Genomic DNA, 20,329 nt, shown 5'->3' on the forward strand with positions numbered 1-20,329 from the left:
TGTACTATTAAAATGTATAATCGATGAATTTTTGGCTCGTCTTAAAATATTAGAAATTGATACTTTTTTGACGCGGACCCTGTGCGACGCATCCTTAATTTATGTTTAGCGTATTAAAAAATTTGTACGCTGGTGTCTGTTTGGTACCAAATGATTCTGTAATCAATGTACTATTAAAATGTATAATCGATGAATTTTTGGCTCGTCTTAACATATTTGAAATCGATACTTTTTTACCGCTGATCCCATGCGACGCAATCTTATTTTATGTTTATCGTATTAAAAAATTTGTACGCTGGTGTCTGCATGGTACCAAAAGATTCTGTAATCAATGTACTATCAAAATGTATACTCGATGAATTTTTGGCTCGTCTTAAAATATTAGAAATCGATACTTTTTCGACGCGGACCCTGTGCGACGCATACTTATTTTATGTTTATCGTATTAAAAATTTGTACGCTGGTGTCTGTTTGGTACCAAATGATTCTGTAATCAATGTACTATTAAAATGTATAATCGATGAATTTTTGGCTCGTCTTTAAATATTAGAAATCGATACTTTTTTACCGCTGATCCCATGCGACGCATCCTTAATTTATGTATAGCAAATGAAAAAGTTTGTACGCTGTTGTCTGCTTGGTACCAAATGATTCTGTAATAAATGTACTATTAAAATGTATAATCGATGAATTTTTGGCTCGTCTTTAAATATTAGAAATCGATACTTTTTTACCGCTGATCCCATGCGACGCAATCTTATTTTATGTATATCAAGTTAAAAAATTTGTACGCTGGTGTCTGTTTGGTACCAAAAGATTCTGTAATCAATGTACTATTAAAATGTATAATCGATGAATTTTTGGCTCGTCTTAAAATATTAGAAATCGATACTTTTTTGACGCGGACCCTGTGCGACGCATCCTTATTTTATGTTTATCGTATTAAAAAATTTGTACGCTGTTGTCTGCTTGGTACCAAAAGATTCTGTAATCACTGTACTATTAAAATGTATAATCGATGAATTTTTGGCTCGTCTTAAAATATTGGAAATCGATACTATTTACCGCTGACCCTCTGCGACGCAACATTATTTTAAGTATATCAAATTAAAAAATTTGTACGCTGCTGTCTGTTTGGTACCAAATGATTCTGTAATCAATGTACTATTAAAATGTATAATCGATGAATTTTTGGCTCGTCTTTAAATATTAGAAATCGATACTTTTTTACCGCTGATCCCATGCGACGCATCCTTAATTTATGTATAGCAAATGAAAAAGTTTGTACGCTGTTGTCTGCTTGGTACCAAATGATTCTGTAATAAATGTACTATTAAAATGTATAATCGATGAATTTTTGGCTCGTCTTTAAATATTGGAAATTGATACTTTTTTACCGCTGACCCTATGCGACGCAACATTATTTTATGTTTATCGTATTAAAAAATTTGTACGCTGGTGTCTGTTTGGTACCAAAAGATTCTGTAATCAATGTACTATTAAAATGTATAATCGATGAATTTTTGGCTCGTCTTAAAATATTAGAAATCGATACTTTTTTGACGCGGACCCTGTGCGACGCATACTTATTTTATGTTTATCGTATTAAAAAATTTGTACGCTGTTGTCTGCTTGGTACCAAAAGATTCTGTAATCAATGTACTATTAAAATGTATAATCGATGAATTTTTGGCTCGTCTTAAAATATTAGAAATTGATACTTTTTTGACGCGGACCCTGTGCGACGCATCCTTAATTTATGTTTAGCGTATTAAAAAATTTGTACGCTGGTGTCTGTTTGGTACCAAATGATTCTGTAATCAATGTACTATTAAAATGTATAATCGATGAATTTTTGGCTCGTCTTAACATATTAGAAATCGATACTTTTTTACCGCTGATCCCATGCGACGCAATCTTATTTTATGTTTATCGTATTAAAAAATTTGTACGCTGGTGTCTGCATGGTACCAAAAGATTCTGTAATCAATGTACTATCAAAATGTATACTCGATGAATTTTTGGCTCGTCTTAAAATATTAGAAATCGATACTTTTTCGACGCGGACCCTGTGCGACGCATACTTATTTTATGTTTATCGTATTAAAAATTTGTACGCTGGTGTCTGTTTGGTACCAAATGATTCTGTAATCAATGTACTATTAAAATGTATAATCGATGAATTTTTGGCTCGTCTTTAAATATTGGAAATTGATACTTTTTTACCGCTGACCCTATGCGACGCAACATTATTTTATGTTTATCGTATTAAAAAATTTGTACGCTGGTGTCTGTTTGGTACCAAAAGATTCTGTAATCAATGTACTATTAAAATGTATAATCGATGAATTTTTGGCTCGTCTTAAAATATTAGAAATCCATACTTTTTTGACGCGGACCCTGTGCGACGCATACTTATTTTATGTTTATCGTATTAAAAAATTTGTACGCTGGTGTCTGTTTGGTACCAAATGATTCTGTAATCAATGTACTATTAAAATGTATAATCGATGAATTTTTGGCTCGTCTTTAAATATTGGAAATTGATACTTTTTTACCGCTGACCCTATGCGACGCAACATTATTTTATGTTTATCGTATTAAAAAATTTGTACGCTGGTGTCTGTTTGGTACCAAAAGATTCTGTAATCAATGTACTATTAAAATGTATAATCGATGAATTTTTGGCTCGTCTTAAAATATTAGAAATCGATACTTTTTTGACGCGGACCCTGTGCGACGCATACTTATTTTATGTTTATCGTATTAAAAAATTTGTACGCTGGTGTCTGTTTGGTACCAAATGATTCTGTAATCAATGTACTATTAAAATGTATAATCGATGAATTTTTGGCTCGTCTTTAAATATTAGAAATCGATACTTTTTTACCGCTGATCCCATGCGACGCATCCTTAATTTATGTATAGCAAATGAAAAAGTTTGTACGCTGTTGTCTGCTTGGTACCAAATGATTCTGTAATAAATGTACTATTAAAATGTATAATCGATGAATTTTTGGCTCGTCTTAAAATATTGGAAATCGATACTGTTTACCGCTGACCCTATGCGACGCAACATTATTTTAAGTATATCAAGTTAAAAAATTTGTACGCTGGTGTCTGTTTGGTACCAAATGATTCTGTAATCAATGTACTATTAAAATGTATAATCGATGAATTTTTGGCTCGTCTTTAAATATTAGAAATCGATACTTTTTTACCGCTGATCCCATGCGACGCAATCTTATTTTATGTATATCAAGTTAAAAAATTTGTACGCTGCTGTCTGATTGGTACCAAAAGATTCTGTAATCAATGTACTATTAAAATGTATAATCGATGAATTTTTGGCTCGTCTTAACATATTAGAAATCTATACTTTTTTACCGCTGATCCCATGCGACGCAATCTTATTTTATGTTTATCGTATTACAAAATTTGTACGCTGGTGTCTGCATGGTACCAAAAGATTCTGTAATCAATGTACTATCAAAATGTATACTCGATGAATTTTTGGCTCGTCTTAAAATATTAAAAATCGATACTTTTTCGACGCGGACCCTGTGCGACGCATACTTATTTTATGTTTATCATATTAAAAATTTGTACGCTGTTGTCTGCTTGGTACCAAATGATTCTATAATAAATGTACTATTAAAATGTATAATCGATGAATTTTTGGCTCGTCTTAAAATATTGGAAATCGATACTTTTTACCGCTGACCCTATGCGACGCAACATTATTTTAAGTATATCAAGTTAAAAAATTTGTACGCTGGTGTCTGTTTGGTACCAAATGATTCTGTAATCAATGTACTATTAAAATGTATAATCGATGAATTTTTGGCTCGTCTTTAAATATTAGAAATCGATACTTTTTTACCGCTGATCCCATGCGACGCAATCTTATTTTATGTATATCAAGTTAAAAAATTTGTACGCTGCTGTCTGATTGGTACCAAAAGATTCTGTAATCAATGTACTATTAAAATGTATAATCGATGAATTTTTGGCTCGTCTTAAAATATTAGAAATCTATACTTTTTTACCGCTGATCCCATGCGACGCAATCTTATTTTATGTTTATCGTATTACAAAATTTGTACGCTGGTGTCTGCATGGTACCTAAAGATTCTGTAATCAATGTACTATTAAAATGTATAATCGATGAATTTTTGGCTCGACTTAAAATATTGGAAATTGATACTTTTTTACCGCTGACCCTATGCGACGCAACATTATTTTATGTTTATCGTATTAAAAAATTTGTACGCTGGTGTCTGTTTGGTACCAAAAGATTCTGTAATCAATGTACTATTAAAATGTATAATCGATGAATTTTTGGCTCGTCTTTAAATATTAGAAATCGATACTTTTTTACCGCTGATCCCATGCGACGCAATCTTATTTTATGTATATCAAGTTAAAAAATTTGTACGCTGCTGTCTGGTTGGTACCAGAAGATTCTGTAATCAATGTACTATTAAAATGTATAATCGATGAATTTTTGGCTCGTCTTAAAATATTAGAAATCGATACTTTTTTGACGCGGACCCTGTGCGACGCATACTTATTTTATGTTTATCGTATTAAAAAATTTGTACGCTGGTGTCTGTTTGGTACCAAATGATTCTATAATCAATGTACTATTAAAATGTATAATCGATGAATTTTTGGCTCGTCTTTAAATATTAGAAAACGATACTTTTTTACCGCTGACCTCATGCGAAAGTAGCTAATTTCTATGAAAAAATATTAATAAATACTTTCGTCTATAAAATCATATCTCGACGTTATGATTATCTCTATTCACAAAAGATTCTTATAGATAATTCTATTTTGTTCGCACTTCTGTTTTAGATTTAAATACTTAATTTTTAGGTATTGCATAATTAATTAATATATATTTTTCTATGCCTTGATTGCAATACATGCCTGAGAATATGTCAATTAATTTTGCAATGCATAAATATTTATTATTTATATCTTTAACAGAGAATTAAAAAAAATAGAATTTTCTACAAGAATCTTTCGAACAAAATATCTATGCTTCTATCAGATTCATGCGTCTGTACACACACATCCATCGCGCTGCACGTCTCGCGCGAAACTGACCGCAAGACTCTGTGCAGCGGTATCGCCAAACACAGCCTATACGTCTACCACGCTGCGCGCTTCGCGCGAGACTGACGATCAGTCTCGCAATCACAATGTCTCGAGAATCAGTCTCGCGCGAGATGCGCAGCGTGGAGGATGTGTAGGGTGTCGGGTGCGCTTGGCGATACCGTTGCTCAGAGTCTTGCGGTCAGTCTCGCGCGAGACTGCAGTGTGTTGGATGTGTGTGTACAGACGCATGAATCTGATAGAAGCATAGATATTTTGTTCGAAAGATTCTTGTATATAATTCTATTTTTTTGGTTTTCTGTTAAAGATTTAAGTAATGAATATTTATGCATTGCATAATTAATTCACATATTTTTATGCATGCATTGCAATCAATACATAAAGAAGTATATATTAATTAATTATGCAATGCATAAAAATTCAGTATTTAAATCTAAAACAAGTGCGAACAAAAAAAATAGAATTTTCTGTAAGACTGTTTTGATAATCGAGATAATCACAACGTCGAGACTAATTACGATTTTATGGACGAGAAGATTTATTAATATTTTTTTATAGAAATTAGCTACTTTAAACTCGGTTATTATTTTTGACAGTTATCAGCTGATTTCTGTCAAAAAGTATTAATCGAGGATAAAGTATTATCAACATTACTACTTTAATTTTTATAACGTATTATTACTCTGAAATTTAATTAGCAAATGAATGCTTTAGTAATATTTTTTGACAGAAATCAGCTGATTTAAGCGCCAATTTGTTAATTAAGTTTTTAAATAATATATTTTAAAAATTAAAATAATAATTTGTTTAAAATAATATGTTATGGTATTTTAAACTCGATTAATATTTTTTGACAGTTATCAGTTGATTCTGTCAAAAAAATATTATTATTTTAATAATTATTTTTTAAAATATGAAATCAAAGAATGGCGCGCGCGTAGCACGCGCTTGTGTTGTTCTAGTATGCGTAAATTGCGCAAAAAAAGTTTTTTGCAAAAATTAATCAAACTATAAGTCGTAGAGCAACGGAAATTAATTTTAATAGGTCTTGAAGAGACCTTTAAAACGCGCCCAAGACGAATATTGTACGACTTTCACAGGCCTTAATTTTCGCGAAAAATGTTTAAACTTTGAATTCGAAAATTAAGGCCTGTGTAAGTCGTACAACATTTGCTGAGGGCTCATTTTGTAGGTCTTGAAGAGAAGTCTTTAAAACGCGCGTTAGCTATCAAATCAGGCGCGTGCTAGTTATTAATCCCCTCTTATGTTTTTCATAATTTCTTCTTCGTATTTTTAAAACGGCTCGTTCTCGGCTCAGGAAAATCCTAGCGAGCTCGGGTTTTCGGCATATGAAAATATTAGAGTGACAACAGCTTTTTCTTTCCACCTGGCGAGAATTCACAACAGAACATATTAGTTACTTTATGAGGGGATTGGCTTCGCGGAATTGTTTTTTCCGCATTACTAGTTTTTAAATTGTTATAACACATAAACATGCTTTTAATACACTTTATATAATTTTGAAAATTTGAAGGAGAGAAAAGGAGAGTAATTTTATTATTATTACATGAGACTTTACAATCAAAATCGCTCACTTGAAATGTTCCTCGATGTAACAATACTAATCAGTTTCAACGTTCTGGAAGAAAATTTCTGGCCACTGAGTTTTAAAGAAGTATTTTATTTTTTCGAACTATATCGGACTAAAAATAACTAAAATTAAAGAAAAAAAAACATTTTATATTTTTTTGGCAAAACTCTGCAACCTTATGCCGATTATTGGAGAAGGTAAAATTCGCGTCCACTTCGACGAATGCTTTCTTGTTGGACGAGCTTGCTTTTTTACGTGAACACGCGATCAAAACGGAAGAATGGACGATGGTCTAGACAACTAGAAAAGAGTCATTACACTTTCTCTGCTGTATAGACACAGATCTATACGTTGACGTAATACATCCGCCAAAGACACGCGCTATATTATGCGCCAGTGTTATGCGAACGCTTTCACGATGTAATTTTCGTCGTTGCACTTACACCGGTGCGAAACAGATGCTATTTAATTATCCTAAAGGAACTGTGCGAGCTTGTGTTGATTATGGAAACTTGTTGCAGAAACGTAGAAACGGTTTAAACTTCTCTGAAAAATTCTCACACGATGTATCTAATGTCTATTATTATTATTGTCAGAGACCTCTATTTTGATTTGACGTCACACGCATTCTATAAATTTTTACCTGGTCGCTCATGTGCATATCTTTACGTAACACAAATAAATGTTATGTGTGTGTACATTTTTTTTACGTAACTTACCTCATTACGCATAATTTATATGAGCGAGTTTTTTTAATAATCAATTGACAAAATGCTGCATTTGCACATCATTAATCAATCGATGAATTAAAAAACTCGTCCTATTATACATTGAAAAAGATTAATTGCGTTAATAAATATTACTGATTTATTCGTAATCTATCATATCGATAAATAATAAAATATTTATTATTAAAAATTTCATCAGGAAAAGATCAAAGTTTATGGTAATTTATTATATCGCTGATATTGTACATACATAGTTCTTGGGTATAATTCCAAGGATATATTTCTAGAAGAAAAAAATATAGAAAAAATTCGTGCGTGTCACTAAATTTCATCAACCTTCCTAAACTCAACCTTTGGGCTTGCAATATTTTGCCCATCATTTCGCCGAACGAATATTTTATCTTTGCAATATCATAAGAAAAAAAAATTATGCAGAAACTATTCGGAGTTTGATATATTTTTACGAAGCTACGTAAGTGGAGAAGAAGTATTTACTATCGATTATAAATAGAATGCGGAAGTTTATAAAGTTTTACATTGCGAAAATTGTTATGCATGCTCGAAATGCGAAAACTATTTCACCGACGACGTCCATTGCAGTAATAAAGAGGCAGACGGAAGGTTTTGTTTAAATGGAACGAGACGAATGCACGCGGAAACAATTTGCACGTAGATCGCATCAACGCGCATCTCTTTCGACGAGAAAAGCTCATCGTGAAATCTCACGAACTTCCGGGTCATATAATTACGAAATATCGAGAAATTTAGAAACAACTCACGTAACTATCCAACGGATATTTTATTATGAAAAAGCAAAATATTAAAAATAAATTGAATAATATAAGAAATGAAAATTCAAATACTAATTTAAATAACGAATAAAATATATAAATAGTACACACAGTGTATTCTCGTTATATCTATATGTGTGCGATATTGTTTTTCTTAAACAAAGTATAACTTCGATATTGTACAGGTGTTGCACAATTTTTTTTTCCGTAAAATGTATTTCTGTACGATAACGAATGCATCGTATTTATTCAACTCTTCCTGTCCAATTTTGCGACTGCACTAGACTGCAAGTCACGCTACTCGCACTCTTCAAAGGATACATTGCGACTGAATTTTGTCACGATGCAGATAATTTAAATCACGCAAACGTAAATAAATCTGTTATTTTCGTTACTATTTTTCGAGTTGTTTTTTAGAGTGTATTTTAGAGTTGTGACATTTTACTTTTTTTCTTAATTTATTAATTAAATCATTCTCTTCTTATCAATTTGAAAAATTTCAAACACTTCTATTTTTTTCTGTCCTCGACATATTGATGTCCATGACATATCATCGCGATACAATTAATTTCCAAATTTTTCAAATTCAGCTTTTATGTTACTCATAAATATGAAAATATATGTGAAAATAAAACAAGAAGAAATTATTCTAAAGCTAATTGCTAATTTCAAAAATTATATAATAATTTACCTAATAATTAAATTTATATTTCTTTTATCTATTTTTTTTTTCTAATAATTTCGAATAGAAAAAATAATTCCGGATAGAAGAGATTTATTTGAATCATTTTTAAACAGAGATTTTTTTTTTAATATAGCTGGTCTTTTATGGATGTTGAAGTACACATGAAGAAAACGGAAGAGATGAGGTAAAAGAAACTATTGTGAAGTTAATTTTTAATTTCGAAAATTATATAAAAATTTACAAAAATTTTTTCACGTGACTTTTGCAGTATTTCTTACAAGATTGTCACATCCATCAAAGGTGAGCACATACATAAATAATACCATGTGTTAAATGACGTGGTGGGGTCTCGTCGCAAAAAAGTCAACCACGAGGACGTCTCACTTTCTATTATAAATTCACGTTAACTTCTCCCTATGTAAACCAGTTCTCTCCCGATCGGCGGATCTCGCTGATCATTGCGCACGCCGTCATTGTGCGAGTCAAAGGGGAGTATTCGCAAACGAAACTCCGAATGTAACGTTAGCGTTTTGCGCGAACAGCGTCCGGGCTCAATCAAGATCGACAAACGATCCGGAGAAGCGTCTCTTCGACTCTTTCATTATTCCGTTAATGAGGCGCTTATTCTCTCGTTCGATTCATCAAGACCTTATCTCGCGACGAAGAGGGCGAAAAGCTCCTAAAACCGCGCGATAACAAACCGGTAACTTTACTTCCTCGCGCCTCGAAATTGATTTCACGATCGGTGTTTGACAGTGTGATTGAAAATACAAGAGTGATTCGTTAAAGTTTACAGAGTGATTCGCTAAATGCACATCATGTTGCATCGGCTATTCGCATCATCCGTTTTATGCATTATTCTCTGCGCAAATTTCGCCACGTTGCATCGTGCCTCCGCACAAATTGACGTATCCAGGGACAATGAAATTAATAGCCGTACTTTGCCCGCATACGCGGTCGCCCTGAGGTCCGATCTTCTGAACTCGACGAGATGCGAAAAGGAATTGCAGGACTTCCGGAACGCCGTCGAGCAACGGATACTGTGGGGTTTGAAGAGTTAGTAAAATCCTTTACAGTATAATCATTATCGATCAACTCGAATGCGAAGCCGAAGGAGCTAATTGCTAGAAGAACGATCGCTCGTATATTAAATCGTTGAGAATCACTCAATTGTATATAAAGTCTGACATAGTTAGAGTTAATTGAAATTGTGGATCAATGGGATCAATGTCAAAAAAACGGAGAATCAAATTACAATTTCAATTAATTTTTTGTGTAATTATCATTATGATAAATTGTATGTCACGAAAAAAAAAAAAATTACTTCAGCATTTTCTCTATTTGTGAAACTATTGATTTAAAAACATTTAGGGGAAAAAAATTAATACATATACATTAAATTTCAGAGATTTTGCAAATTATATATAATAGACTTGACAAATTATAAATTTCGTGTAATAAATAAATGATACATTCTCCCTCTCTCTCTCTCTCTCTCTCTCTCTCTCTCTCTCTCTGTTTTTAACTAGGATATGAACTGACCTATAAGTAGAGACAACTCTACGAGATTTAAACGAGTCAATTCGATAAAAATCATCTATTACATAATCAAATCTCTCGATATGCCCTCAATTAGAGAATTTTGCAGTTATTCGAAGTGTACGAGCTGCATTCCGAAGGTAATTAGTTCAATCGTTATGCAACGCATTCTATAATACCATTATCGGCGCGATTATGTCAGGGCGCGCGATTTTTCATTAGAGCAACTCGCCGAATCAACTTTCTTCGTGTGTTACACAAGGAACACGTTTCCTAGTCACATGCGTGCCAGGGAAAAGCGTTCGTTACGCGTGCATACCGTACAATTTTCTCTCATTTCATTTCGAGGATCATGTATCTCTAGTCAATTGAAACACGTGCGTATCTATTATGTTCAGACATCGGTACATTAGCTGAGAGTGTACACACACTCTTTTCTAAATACACAAAGTTATATATCCGATAGACGTACTCCTTTTGCGTGTGTCTAGAATATCTTTTAACACTGTCATTGTTTGCTCACGTGAGAAATATTCTAGGCGAAAGTTAGTATAAATAAATCATCGTAATTCGTTAAATACATCGCCTAATCAGTATTACTTTAGTTAATAATATTATTTCGTAATAGTAAGTAAATAAGAGACCTTCCAAGGATGCAGAATAATCATATGCTATTTCTTTAGGATTATATAATTTTTTTCATAATAATTATTTACAATTACTGTCTTGTATGAATATATAATTTTATGATACAGCAACGAATAACAAACATCTAAGAAATGGTTTGGATAATGCGAGATACCTAGATTGTATTATTTTCAGCAATAAAAATATTTTATTGCTGAAATTATTGCTGATCAACTATTGAACAATACATAAAGAATAGTATTCGATATAAGTTTACGTAAAAGTAACGATTATTTATTTTTTATTTTCAAGTGTTGGACTCTAGCGGCCGATTTAGATCAGGTTTCCTTTATGGAAATAATTTTTGGCTAGGCAGCCACAACCAGTGCTTCGATACAATGAACAGAGTTCCTCTAGATCTTTTAGACAAGGATTTACTGAATAATACTCTATACCGTGATCCGCAAAAGGAGTTCCCGCCTTTTGAAGTGTCTTACTTCATTGCTTATTTCAGACATAATAGTACTCTTCAGTACCATGTGAATCTACCCAACGAAGTAAGTTTACAGATCTTTATTAGAAGAGAAAGAGAGGAAGAAAAAGAGAAAGAGAAAGACTAGCTAGGAAACATATCAAGTTATAGATTAATTTATTGGGACCAGTGAAATTATGCAGATTTTTCAATTTTTATTTTATCGTCGAGTTGCAATAAGATATCTCTGTGGTTAACCAATCCTAAGTTTCTCGTTTCTTTACGCCTTTCTGGATTATAGGCGTACCTTAATCAACGCGAGGAAATTAAAGTAATTTAAGTTGTCGTTAACCAATATTACTGCAAACGGGTTTGGACAGCCTGAATACAACTTTAGTCTAGTCTTTAGAATAGTCATTTGCTGTAATACTACAAATCGTAAAAAGAGAAAGTTAGAAATAGTGCATTAAAATTAAACATACCACTTATTAGTCGTAAACAAATTTGTCAAAATCACAACACACTGTAATTGTATGTTCACACTTGTAATCTTTCGAAGGATTAGACAAATCTTTCTGTTGAACAAATAATGCGTCATATATATACATATAGGTCTATATTTGCAAGAAGAGATTTAATTCTTAGAAACGAGAATCATATTTTTTCTTCCTCTAAATTAACATTCAATTTTTTACGCATCTTTCTACAAATAATATTATGTCACTTTACACAACATTATTTGTACAAATATAACGTAATATTAATAAAATAAACACCAATAAAATTTAGCGATTAGTTATATAACAAACAATGGTGCATGTACTTGTTGACAATTAACAATATAAAATGTTGTTTGAATATATTTAAAAAAAAAAAAAAAAAATTTATATTAACAGATTTATATATATATAAATTTTTTTTAGAAGATATGAGATATATAAATGGTATAATAAAATAACTGGAAACACACAAAAACGATAAATTAATAATAGATTTATAATAAATATTCTCCGTTGTTCAGTTCATTATATCATTCACAATTCAAGTTTTTAATATAAAAATTTTAAAAAGCGAGATACTCTCTAACACAACATATACACAAAATAGATAGGCCATATAAGAATGCACACATTTCATATATGTATATTTGATATTAAGATATCCTATAGAAGAAATTTTTTTTAGGATTTAATTACACTCGGTCTCTGTTTACCAGCATCTTGCTCTATTAGCGAACTAAGCTTCATTCTGGAAATAATATTTCGCGATAGAGTTTTCTCAATCAATGATCTCTATTCCATGGATTTCAAGCTAGTCGAAGTTAAAGATGTAAAGGACGATTTTCAATGGTTATTGAATGATGGGATACTTATCTGGTACGTCAAAGAAATGTAAACAAGCTAGAATTAACAATATAAATAAAATAATAAGACATTACACGAATTCATTACGAATATATAATAATAATATAGAGGCAAATTTTTATCTAGCTCTCAAAAAAGTATAAAAGGTAATGAAAAAGAAAAATAGAGAAATTTATATTATATATATATATATATGTATACTTTGTGTATATACTAATTTTTATGATTGTAGTATCGTTTTAGCACTTACTTTTTCCTTGATGATAATTGGAACAGTATACGATATATTCGTATATCAAAAATATTTAAATGCAAAGACTCAAACTACTAAAACTAGTGAGTATCACACATCTAAAAATTTCTTAATCTTTTTTTCAAAAGTTAATTAGTTTATATTATTTTAATAAAAATTAGCAAAACTTTTTTTCGTGTATATACATGAATATCAATAAATAATAAATATAAATAAATGTTACTTAATAAAAAAGAGATAATATAATTTTTTGATATTTCATTGTTTAATCTAAATATCGTGATATTTTTCTATTAATATATATTAAACATTGCGAATTACAATTCAGATGGCGAAAACATACCCGAGGAGATGGAAATGGCAGATTCGTCTTCGTATCGGAAAAATGGAATCATCGGAAGAGTGCTAGTGTGTTTCTCCGTTTACACAAATTCGAAAGCAATATTTAACACGAGAGCGGATGAGGAAATGGGCATTCTTCATGGCTTAAAATTTTTAAGCATGGTTTGGGTAATCATTGGCCATAGCGTATTATACACGATGGATTATCTCGGCAAGTGATTTGGAGAAAGAATCGATATTGCAATTTTTCTTCTGTAAGTCTTATTTTCTTTTATAACATATATATAACGAGATTTTTTCGTTGTTACATTAGACAATAAAACATGGACTTGGAGAATCACCAAAACCTTGCCCGTTCAGATAGTGAATAACGCAACCATCTCGGTCGACACCTATTTCTTTATAAGTGGCTTCTTGATGGCTTATTTATATCTGAAGAACGTAACGGGCAAAGAACGAATCAAACCGATTAATTACAGAGCGAAGATAAATGAATTCTTTGTCCACGTAATAAGAAGATTTATCCGGTATGTGCTCTCTCTTCTCGTTATCTTGCGATTTGCACGAACAATAAACAAAGACAATAAACGTGATAAAATAAGTAATGAGCGAAATATAACAATGAATTAAAAATCATATTCAACACATATGGATTAAATAATGTAGAATCCTTTATGTAATCTTAATAAATCTGAATTTTTCATTTCAAGGCTGTCACCGGCTTTCATGATGATGGTGGGAATACTGCAATTAAACTCGGGTTGGTACAACAAGACCTCGCAGTTTTACATGGACGAGAGACCGCATGAAACTTGCGCGAAATATTGGTGGAGAAATCTCTTTTACTTAAATAATCTGTTCGATCGCAGGGACTTGGTACGTAAAACGCGATTTGATTCAAATCGACCTGACATTATGCTCGAAAGCGTGAAAAAAAATCTTATCTAAGCATAAATTATATATATCTCTTCTTGTAGTGTATGAGTTGGAGCTGGTATCTGGCTAATGATATGCAATTCTTTATAATCAGTATAGCGTTATTAATTTTGTCTAGCATGTGAGTTAACTGACTGTTTCAACTGTATATTACACGATCACACGATATATTTTAATAAATACGGCTTGCAATTTTTTTTTTTTTTCCAGATACTTTTACGCAGCTGCAATCATATTGGTCTCACTTTTAATAGGCTCGATTGTACTCAGCGGTTATATCTCATACATCTATGAATACGTTCCGATGTGAGAGAAGTATTCTATTAATTATTTCTTTCATGAGAGTAATTAATTAAGTAAATACTCTTTTTATTGTTACAGATTAAGCGAACAGTATAGACTTGTAGATGTCTTGTACTATCCACCGTGGGTAAGAATAAGTCCATATATTATTGGAATAATTACAGCTTACATTTTAACAAGGCTAAACAAAAGGATGACTTTAAAAAGGGTAAAGTATGATTTATATTACTTATGTAAGTTTGACATAAAAAAAAAATAAATAAATAAAATCATTGAAATAGAATAAAATATATACTCAGAGAGAGAAAGAGAATACTTATCAATTAATTATTTATAAATTGATTAAATATAAAAATATATAAAAAAATTATGTTTAGCTTAGCTCTTATAATTACTCTCATTGCGCAATAATATTTTACGTAATTAAACGTAAATTTCAGCCAACCCTAATTTTATGTTGGTGCCTCGGCAGCTCTTGCAATATTTTCGTATTATTCGGTCTTTATGATCGCCGCATATCTGTTCTGTCAGCTGCTATCTATGTCGCGTTAAGCAAGACAGTTTGGGCCATAGGTATAGCGTGGATTGTCATAGTGTGCTCCACTAAGCACGGAGGTTGGTTCATTTACTAAGAAATTTTGTCAACAAATCTGCATAAACAAAGTTATCGTAATAATATATTATTCTCGCGCGACTTGCGTTTAATTTCAATTTTAATTTAAACTCTTCAACGAGCGTTGTTAGAACAAATGACACATAATAATTTTAATAATTTAGAAATATATTATTTTCTGGTCACATTTCAAACGGTCTTTATTTACAGGTATCGTCAAACAAGTGCTATCGCTCAAAGTCTGGATCCCTCTTAGCAGACTTACATATTGCGCTTACCTTTTGAATCCTTTCATCATACACTCGATTCGTTTGCACAACGAAACAGCGGCTCATATGGAGTTACTGTCCGCGGTAAATATATATAAACATCTTAAAAAAAAGAATGTTCGTCATCAGCAAAGCTTATTATCTCAATTTTTTGTTTTCAGATAACCATGTTTATGGGACAAGTTGTAATTACCTACTTCTGCGCTTATGCGTTATCCTTAATGGCAGAAGCGCCATTCATCATGCTTTTGCGAACGCTAATACAATCTCGCAGCAAAAGAAAATGTAGGGGGAACGAGATTGTAATTTCACGTATGAAATCGTGAGAAATACTATAAAATCGTTAATCCGTAATTAGCGTAAGTAGTTCAATTAATCAGATAAAAAAGAAATAAACTCGATTTTTTAGACCCGAGATATTAATCCGTTATACGTTTATGCGAAATCTCGGTATCGATGAAGCTTTGGGATAAGCCGGGTATATATAGTTTACATTGGTGTTGAAATTGCAATTGGAAGGAGCGTTGCACTTAATGCACGGTTGCGATAAATTCATTGAACTGCAGACAAATACGAGTCTAAATTTATCTTTATCGAGTGTGGGCGTATATTGTACACAGCATCCACAAGCGGAATCAGTCAAAATATTATCTTATACTGGCTCGAGTAGACCAAGAGTTTACAGCTCATTTACAAAACTACAAAGATTATCAGACGACCCAAGTTTCCAGCGGCGCTATGTGTGAACCGGGGAATGTATCCTGGGCGGCGCCGACGAAGTTACAGACCTATTCGCTCTAGACGCCTGTTCGCGCCGACCTTCCTCCAATTGTTTCTCGAGCTGCTCTTTCAAGACTAGAAGCTCCCTTGTTCTTTGATAGACCGGATCCTTGGAGCGGAGACGAATACGCGTGTTTTAACGAGGATATCTGCCCGATTTCGAAATCGTTTGTCGAAATAATCTCAGATCTTAACATACCTGCTGTCGCATACTGGGATTCCATCTGCAATATAGACTTTTCCACGGTTTGATGTACCGCATACTGGCGACTGGCATTAGGACAAGCTGATAATTCATGCCAGAACGATAAAGCGGATTCAGATAGAGAGGTAATTGACTGTTGGTATACGACCAGAGAGAGACTGTCCTTTGCTTCACTTGTTCTTGTACTCTTTCGCGTTCACTGTAAAAAATGTTAACAATGTAATTCTCGAAAAAAAATGTAAGATAAATCTATATAATATAATATCTATAATATATCTATACATATAATATAATATATAGATATAATATGATATCTATAATATATCTATATAATATAGATATAATATGTAGATATAATATATCTATATAATATGATATATACCTGCTGAACAAGAACGTGCCGAATCGGCAAGAATAGAGATGATCGACAATAGTAATTAGGAAATGTTCGTTGAATTCAAAAGCGTTAGGAAATTGACGCGTTATTTGCCAAACGCAATCGATAAATTGTAGAAACACCGGCGATCTATCCGCATCGCTGTGATGTTCATCTCCGTGGCCTATCCTCTAAAAAAATTTTAATCATTAATTATGGACATGACAGTAACATAAGATACTGTAGAAATGTTTACAAATCGTTGCATACTCAATAGAGACAACTTAAAGAGTTTGGTATCGTGATACCTGTTGAAATTTGTGCCCAAAGCTAAGCCACTCCTTTTCTATTAGTACCTCGAATCCCTTGACCGTTCTATAATATGGATCTAACATTAACATTGCGAGAGCTGTAAGCTAAAAAAAAAAAAAAGAAGTAGTGACAATATGTAATAAATACAAATTTAAAAATAATATTGCTTAGAATTAAAGAGCATTTACCTGTGCCGTTCGATCCCAACCATCGGAACAGTGAACCAGAACAGAGGTCTTGTGATTCTCGACTTTATCCACAATTCTCACAGCCCCAGCGAGAACACATTTGATATGTTTGAGCCACATTGTCGATTCTATACCCGACAACCATCGAGCTTCATCGATTGTGGGGAAACATAATTCTGAAAATTTAGAATATACATATATATGTATATGTACCAAAATAAAAACAGCGATACATTAATATAGATAAGTTCTGATACCTTTTAACTTTCTGAGACTCTCTCTCATGACGTGTATATTGTGAATATCGAGAAAGACCAATTCCGCGTTCTGATAAGCGTCTTCGCTCTCGTATCCGCCGCCCTTCGCCTTATTCGCTATCGCGTTCGGCATCGGCCGGGCGTCCATGATGAAGAGTTTGTGACTTTGTGCGTTAGCGTCCATTATCAGCTGGACGTACCTCTCGTCCTCGCGACTCCGTTTGCCGCCGACGCCTACTAGTGGCTGCGCGCAACGAGTTATCGTCGCTTGGCTCTCCGGATGAATCCACGAGAGAACCGGCAATCTACCTCTACTTCTAAAAGAGGCGGACGCTTGAAGATCCTCATCGGTCGCTGCGGCAGGAACCGCCCAGACAGCTGGATAACTGTCGCACAGTGAATACGTGTCGTTGATTTTCGATATTTTCCACATATCATTATTTACACCCTGAAATTCGACGAAAAACAAAATGTTAGACGCGTTGTTTATCAATAATATCGGATTAAATTAATGTTTTGTATTTGCAAAACGTATGTACTTTTCAAGTAGCTTCGAATTTTAGAGATCAAGCATCACATTTCTCGATATGTATTATTACATACCATTCTCTTCAACTCTGCGATAGGCTCGTAAACATTCCAACCGTTTTCAGAAAACGTCTCGGAGTATTCAAAGGCGAACAAAGGTAACTTGTGAGATAACGGAAAGGAATACTGTTGTAGCTTTTCGAACACATCTCGCCTGGAATGATTCTCCTGCTTGTGTGCAAATCTGAGATTCCTCATGTCTTTACAAAATACTTCGATCCCGTAAGAATTCTCTCCTCTACTCGACGCACCGCCGACTTTTTCGATTCGGCTAACGACGCCCAACGGCACTTCAACAATGTAAGGCGTTTCTCGATCTATACTACGAAAATGGAGCTTGTAGTTTGTAACACTAAGAATCCCCCTGGCAGGTCCCGAGTAAGGACACAAATATGTGACTTCGTGCGGAATGCCTTGCATCCGTTCTCCGTTCAGGAGTGGTGGTCCCGTATCCCCTCCAGACAAATTCTAATCAGAATAACAAAATAATTGACCAACCACACAGACATGCAATGTAAGAGTAAGGATTTTCTAGCATAACTTCAACAGAATAAAATAATGGCAAGTAAATATATCGCAAAGTAAAAGTGAAATGATAGGGAAATATTTTTTACGCAACAGAACATATTATATTTTAACACAAATGCATTTTCATCAATAGGTATCATATACAAATTAAAAATTATTTGTAATGACGCAAAAGAGAAAAAAAAAACGAAAATTGTATTCTGTGCTCGAAAACTCGCTACAAAACTCACTTTTACTTGATTATCTTTTTTAGCCTCCAGAGCAGAGACTATGTTATTATCTGTTGAAGTAGAGCTTGAGGAAAAACTTTTTGAATGTGACGCTTTATCCCAACTCTCCTAAAGAAATTGCAGATCCATTTCAAAGTTCAATAAATAGAGTGATGTATCTGTTGTATATATTATCTGTCTTAATTCTTAATCACAATTAACACTCTCGTTCATACCGATTCTTGGCCCATTTTCGAATTAAGCGAACTGCTCTTGCTGTCCGAGTTGAGGGAATCTGAACTGGCATTCTTCGAGTTAGTTTGCTCCGCACTAAGAAGCTCCGCACTGCCCCTCTTTTCCATACTTGCATCAAAGGTAGCTCCAGATTTTTCTACTTTTGTTGCAACAACATTCTTGTATTTATAGTTTCATCCACTACTAATCCGTGGGATTAGTACAATCTATTTGCACCTGTACATAATGAATTATATTTTGAAATATGATAAAAATAGACCATTAATAGTTAACTTCTAATTTCAAAAATGAATTAAATAATCAAAATAACAACGCGACACTGTCTGAACATTAAATATTATTAAATCGGACAGAGAATTTACTTATCGATTCCAAGTACAAATAAATAAAAAAAAAACATAAGCAGTTCTCTATATATAGGTGTCAAGAATTTAAACCTCTGCGAGACATAACCTCACGAAATTTGCGAAATGCGCGAGATAATATAACAGACAAGACAATTATCGATCGATAATAACTTGGAACGTTATATTAACGGGAGTATATTAAAACGCGTCGCGAGTTACGTACGAAACTTACGAAGGGAGAATTTGAGGAAACGATACGAGGAGAGAGACCGGAATCATATCGTGCCACGCCCGGAACGAGATTCGCTTTAATCGTTCCTCGAGACACGCGGAAGCCTCGATCTCCAGAGAAACGAGTCGAATACGAACCTGCCAGACACGTACTTGACGCGATTCGCATATCCTGCGACCGTCCGTCCCTCCTGTCAGCGCAACAGTGTACCTTTGACAGACGCCGCCATTTTGCAAATAATCGCCGGCAGGTGACGTCGCCGCTGCCCTCGCACCTCGATTCTCGATTCTCGATCCTCTCCATCTTTCGACTTCACGTGTATCGCGATATCGCGCACCTGTTCAGAGTTTAGAGCAAAGTACGAGAGCCGCTGCACGATTTTCCAAAAATCCTTCTTAAAGGATCGAGAAAAAGC

The 20,329-nt window shown here is 33.4% G+C and overlaps 2 protein-coding genes across 5 annotated transcripts; one reads left to right on the forward strand and one right to left on the reverse strand.

The window, feature by feature from the left end:
- The first annotated feature begins 9,414 nt into the window (after nt 1-9,414).
- Nucleotides 9,415-16,061, forward strand: LOC145936758 (nose resistant to fluoxetine protein 6). The gene is given in 13 exon segments (XM_083039268.1): nt 9,415-9,975; nt 11,398-11,642; nt 12,743-12,933; nt 13,154-13,257; nt 13,503-13,727; nt 13,830-14,043; nt 14,227-14,392; nt 14,494-14,573; nt 14,663-14,758; nt 14,834-14,963; nt 15,196-15,370; nt 15,579-15,770; nt 15,773-16,061. Coding segments are annotated over 13 exon segments (2,256 nt in total). The 5' UTR covers nt 9,415-9,728; the 3' UTR covers nt 15,964-16,061.
- A 147-nt stretch (nt 16,062-16,208) lies between these two features.
- Nucleotides 16,209-20,160, reverse strand: Mtm (phosphatidylinositol-3-phosphate phosphatase). 4 transcript variants are annotated; one of them, XM_083039258.1, is made up of 10 exons: nt 20,052-20,160; nt 19,317-19,551; nt 19,102-19,209; nt 18,359-18,811; nt 17,756-18,203; nt 17,499-17,674; nt 17,307-17,414; nt 17,005-17,189; nt 16,617-16,821; nt 16,209-16,526 (listed from the first exon to the last, which is right to left on the reverse strand). In XM_083039258.1, the coding sequence occupies exons 2-10, from the start codon at nt 19,440-19,442 to the stop codon at nt 16,374-16,376; spliced, it is 1,962 nt and encodes a 653-aa protein (XP_082895384.1). In that variant the 5' UTR covers nt 19,443-19,551; nt 20,052-20,160; the 3' UTR covers nt 16,209-16,373. The 4 variants fall into 4 exon arrangements, with proteins under 4 accessions (XP_082895384.1, XP_082895385.1, XP_082895386.1 ...); XM_083039259.1 differs by having other exon boundaries at nt 20,067-20,144; XM_083039260.1 differs by lacking the exon at nt 20,052-20,160 and adding an exon at nt 19,915-20,026.
- Nucleotides 20,161-20,329: the final 169 nt, after the last annotated feature.

This window comes from Prenolepis imparis, unplaced genomic scaffold (genome assembly GCF_030444845.1).
Source record: "Prenolepis imparis isolate NDT839.2.m4 unplaced genomic scaffold, iyPreImpa1.0 SCAF_5, whole genome shotgun sequence".
Taxonomy (NCBI): domain Eukaryota; kingdom Metazoa; phylum Arthropoda; class Insecta; order Hymenoptera; family Formicidae; genus Prenolepis; species Prenolepis imparis.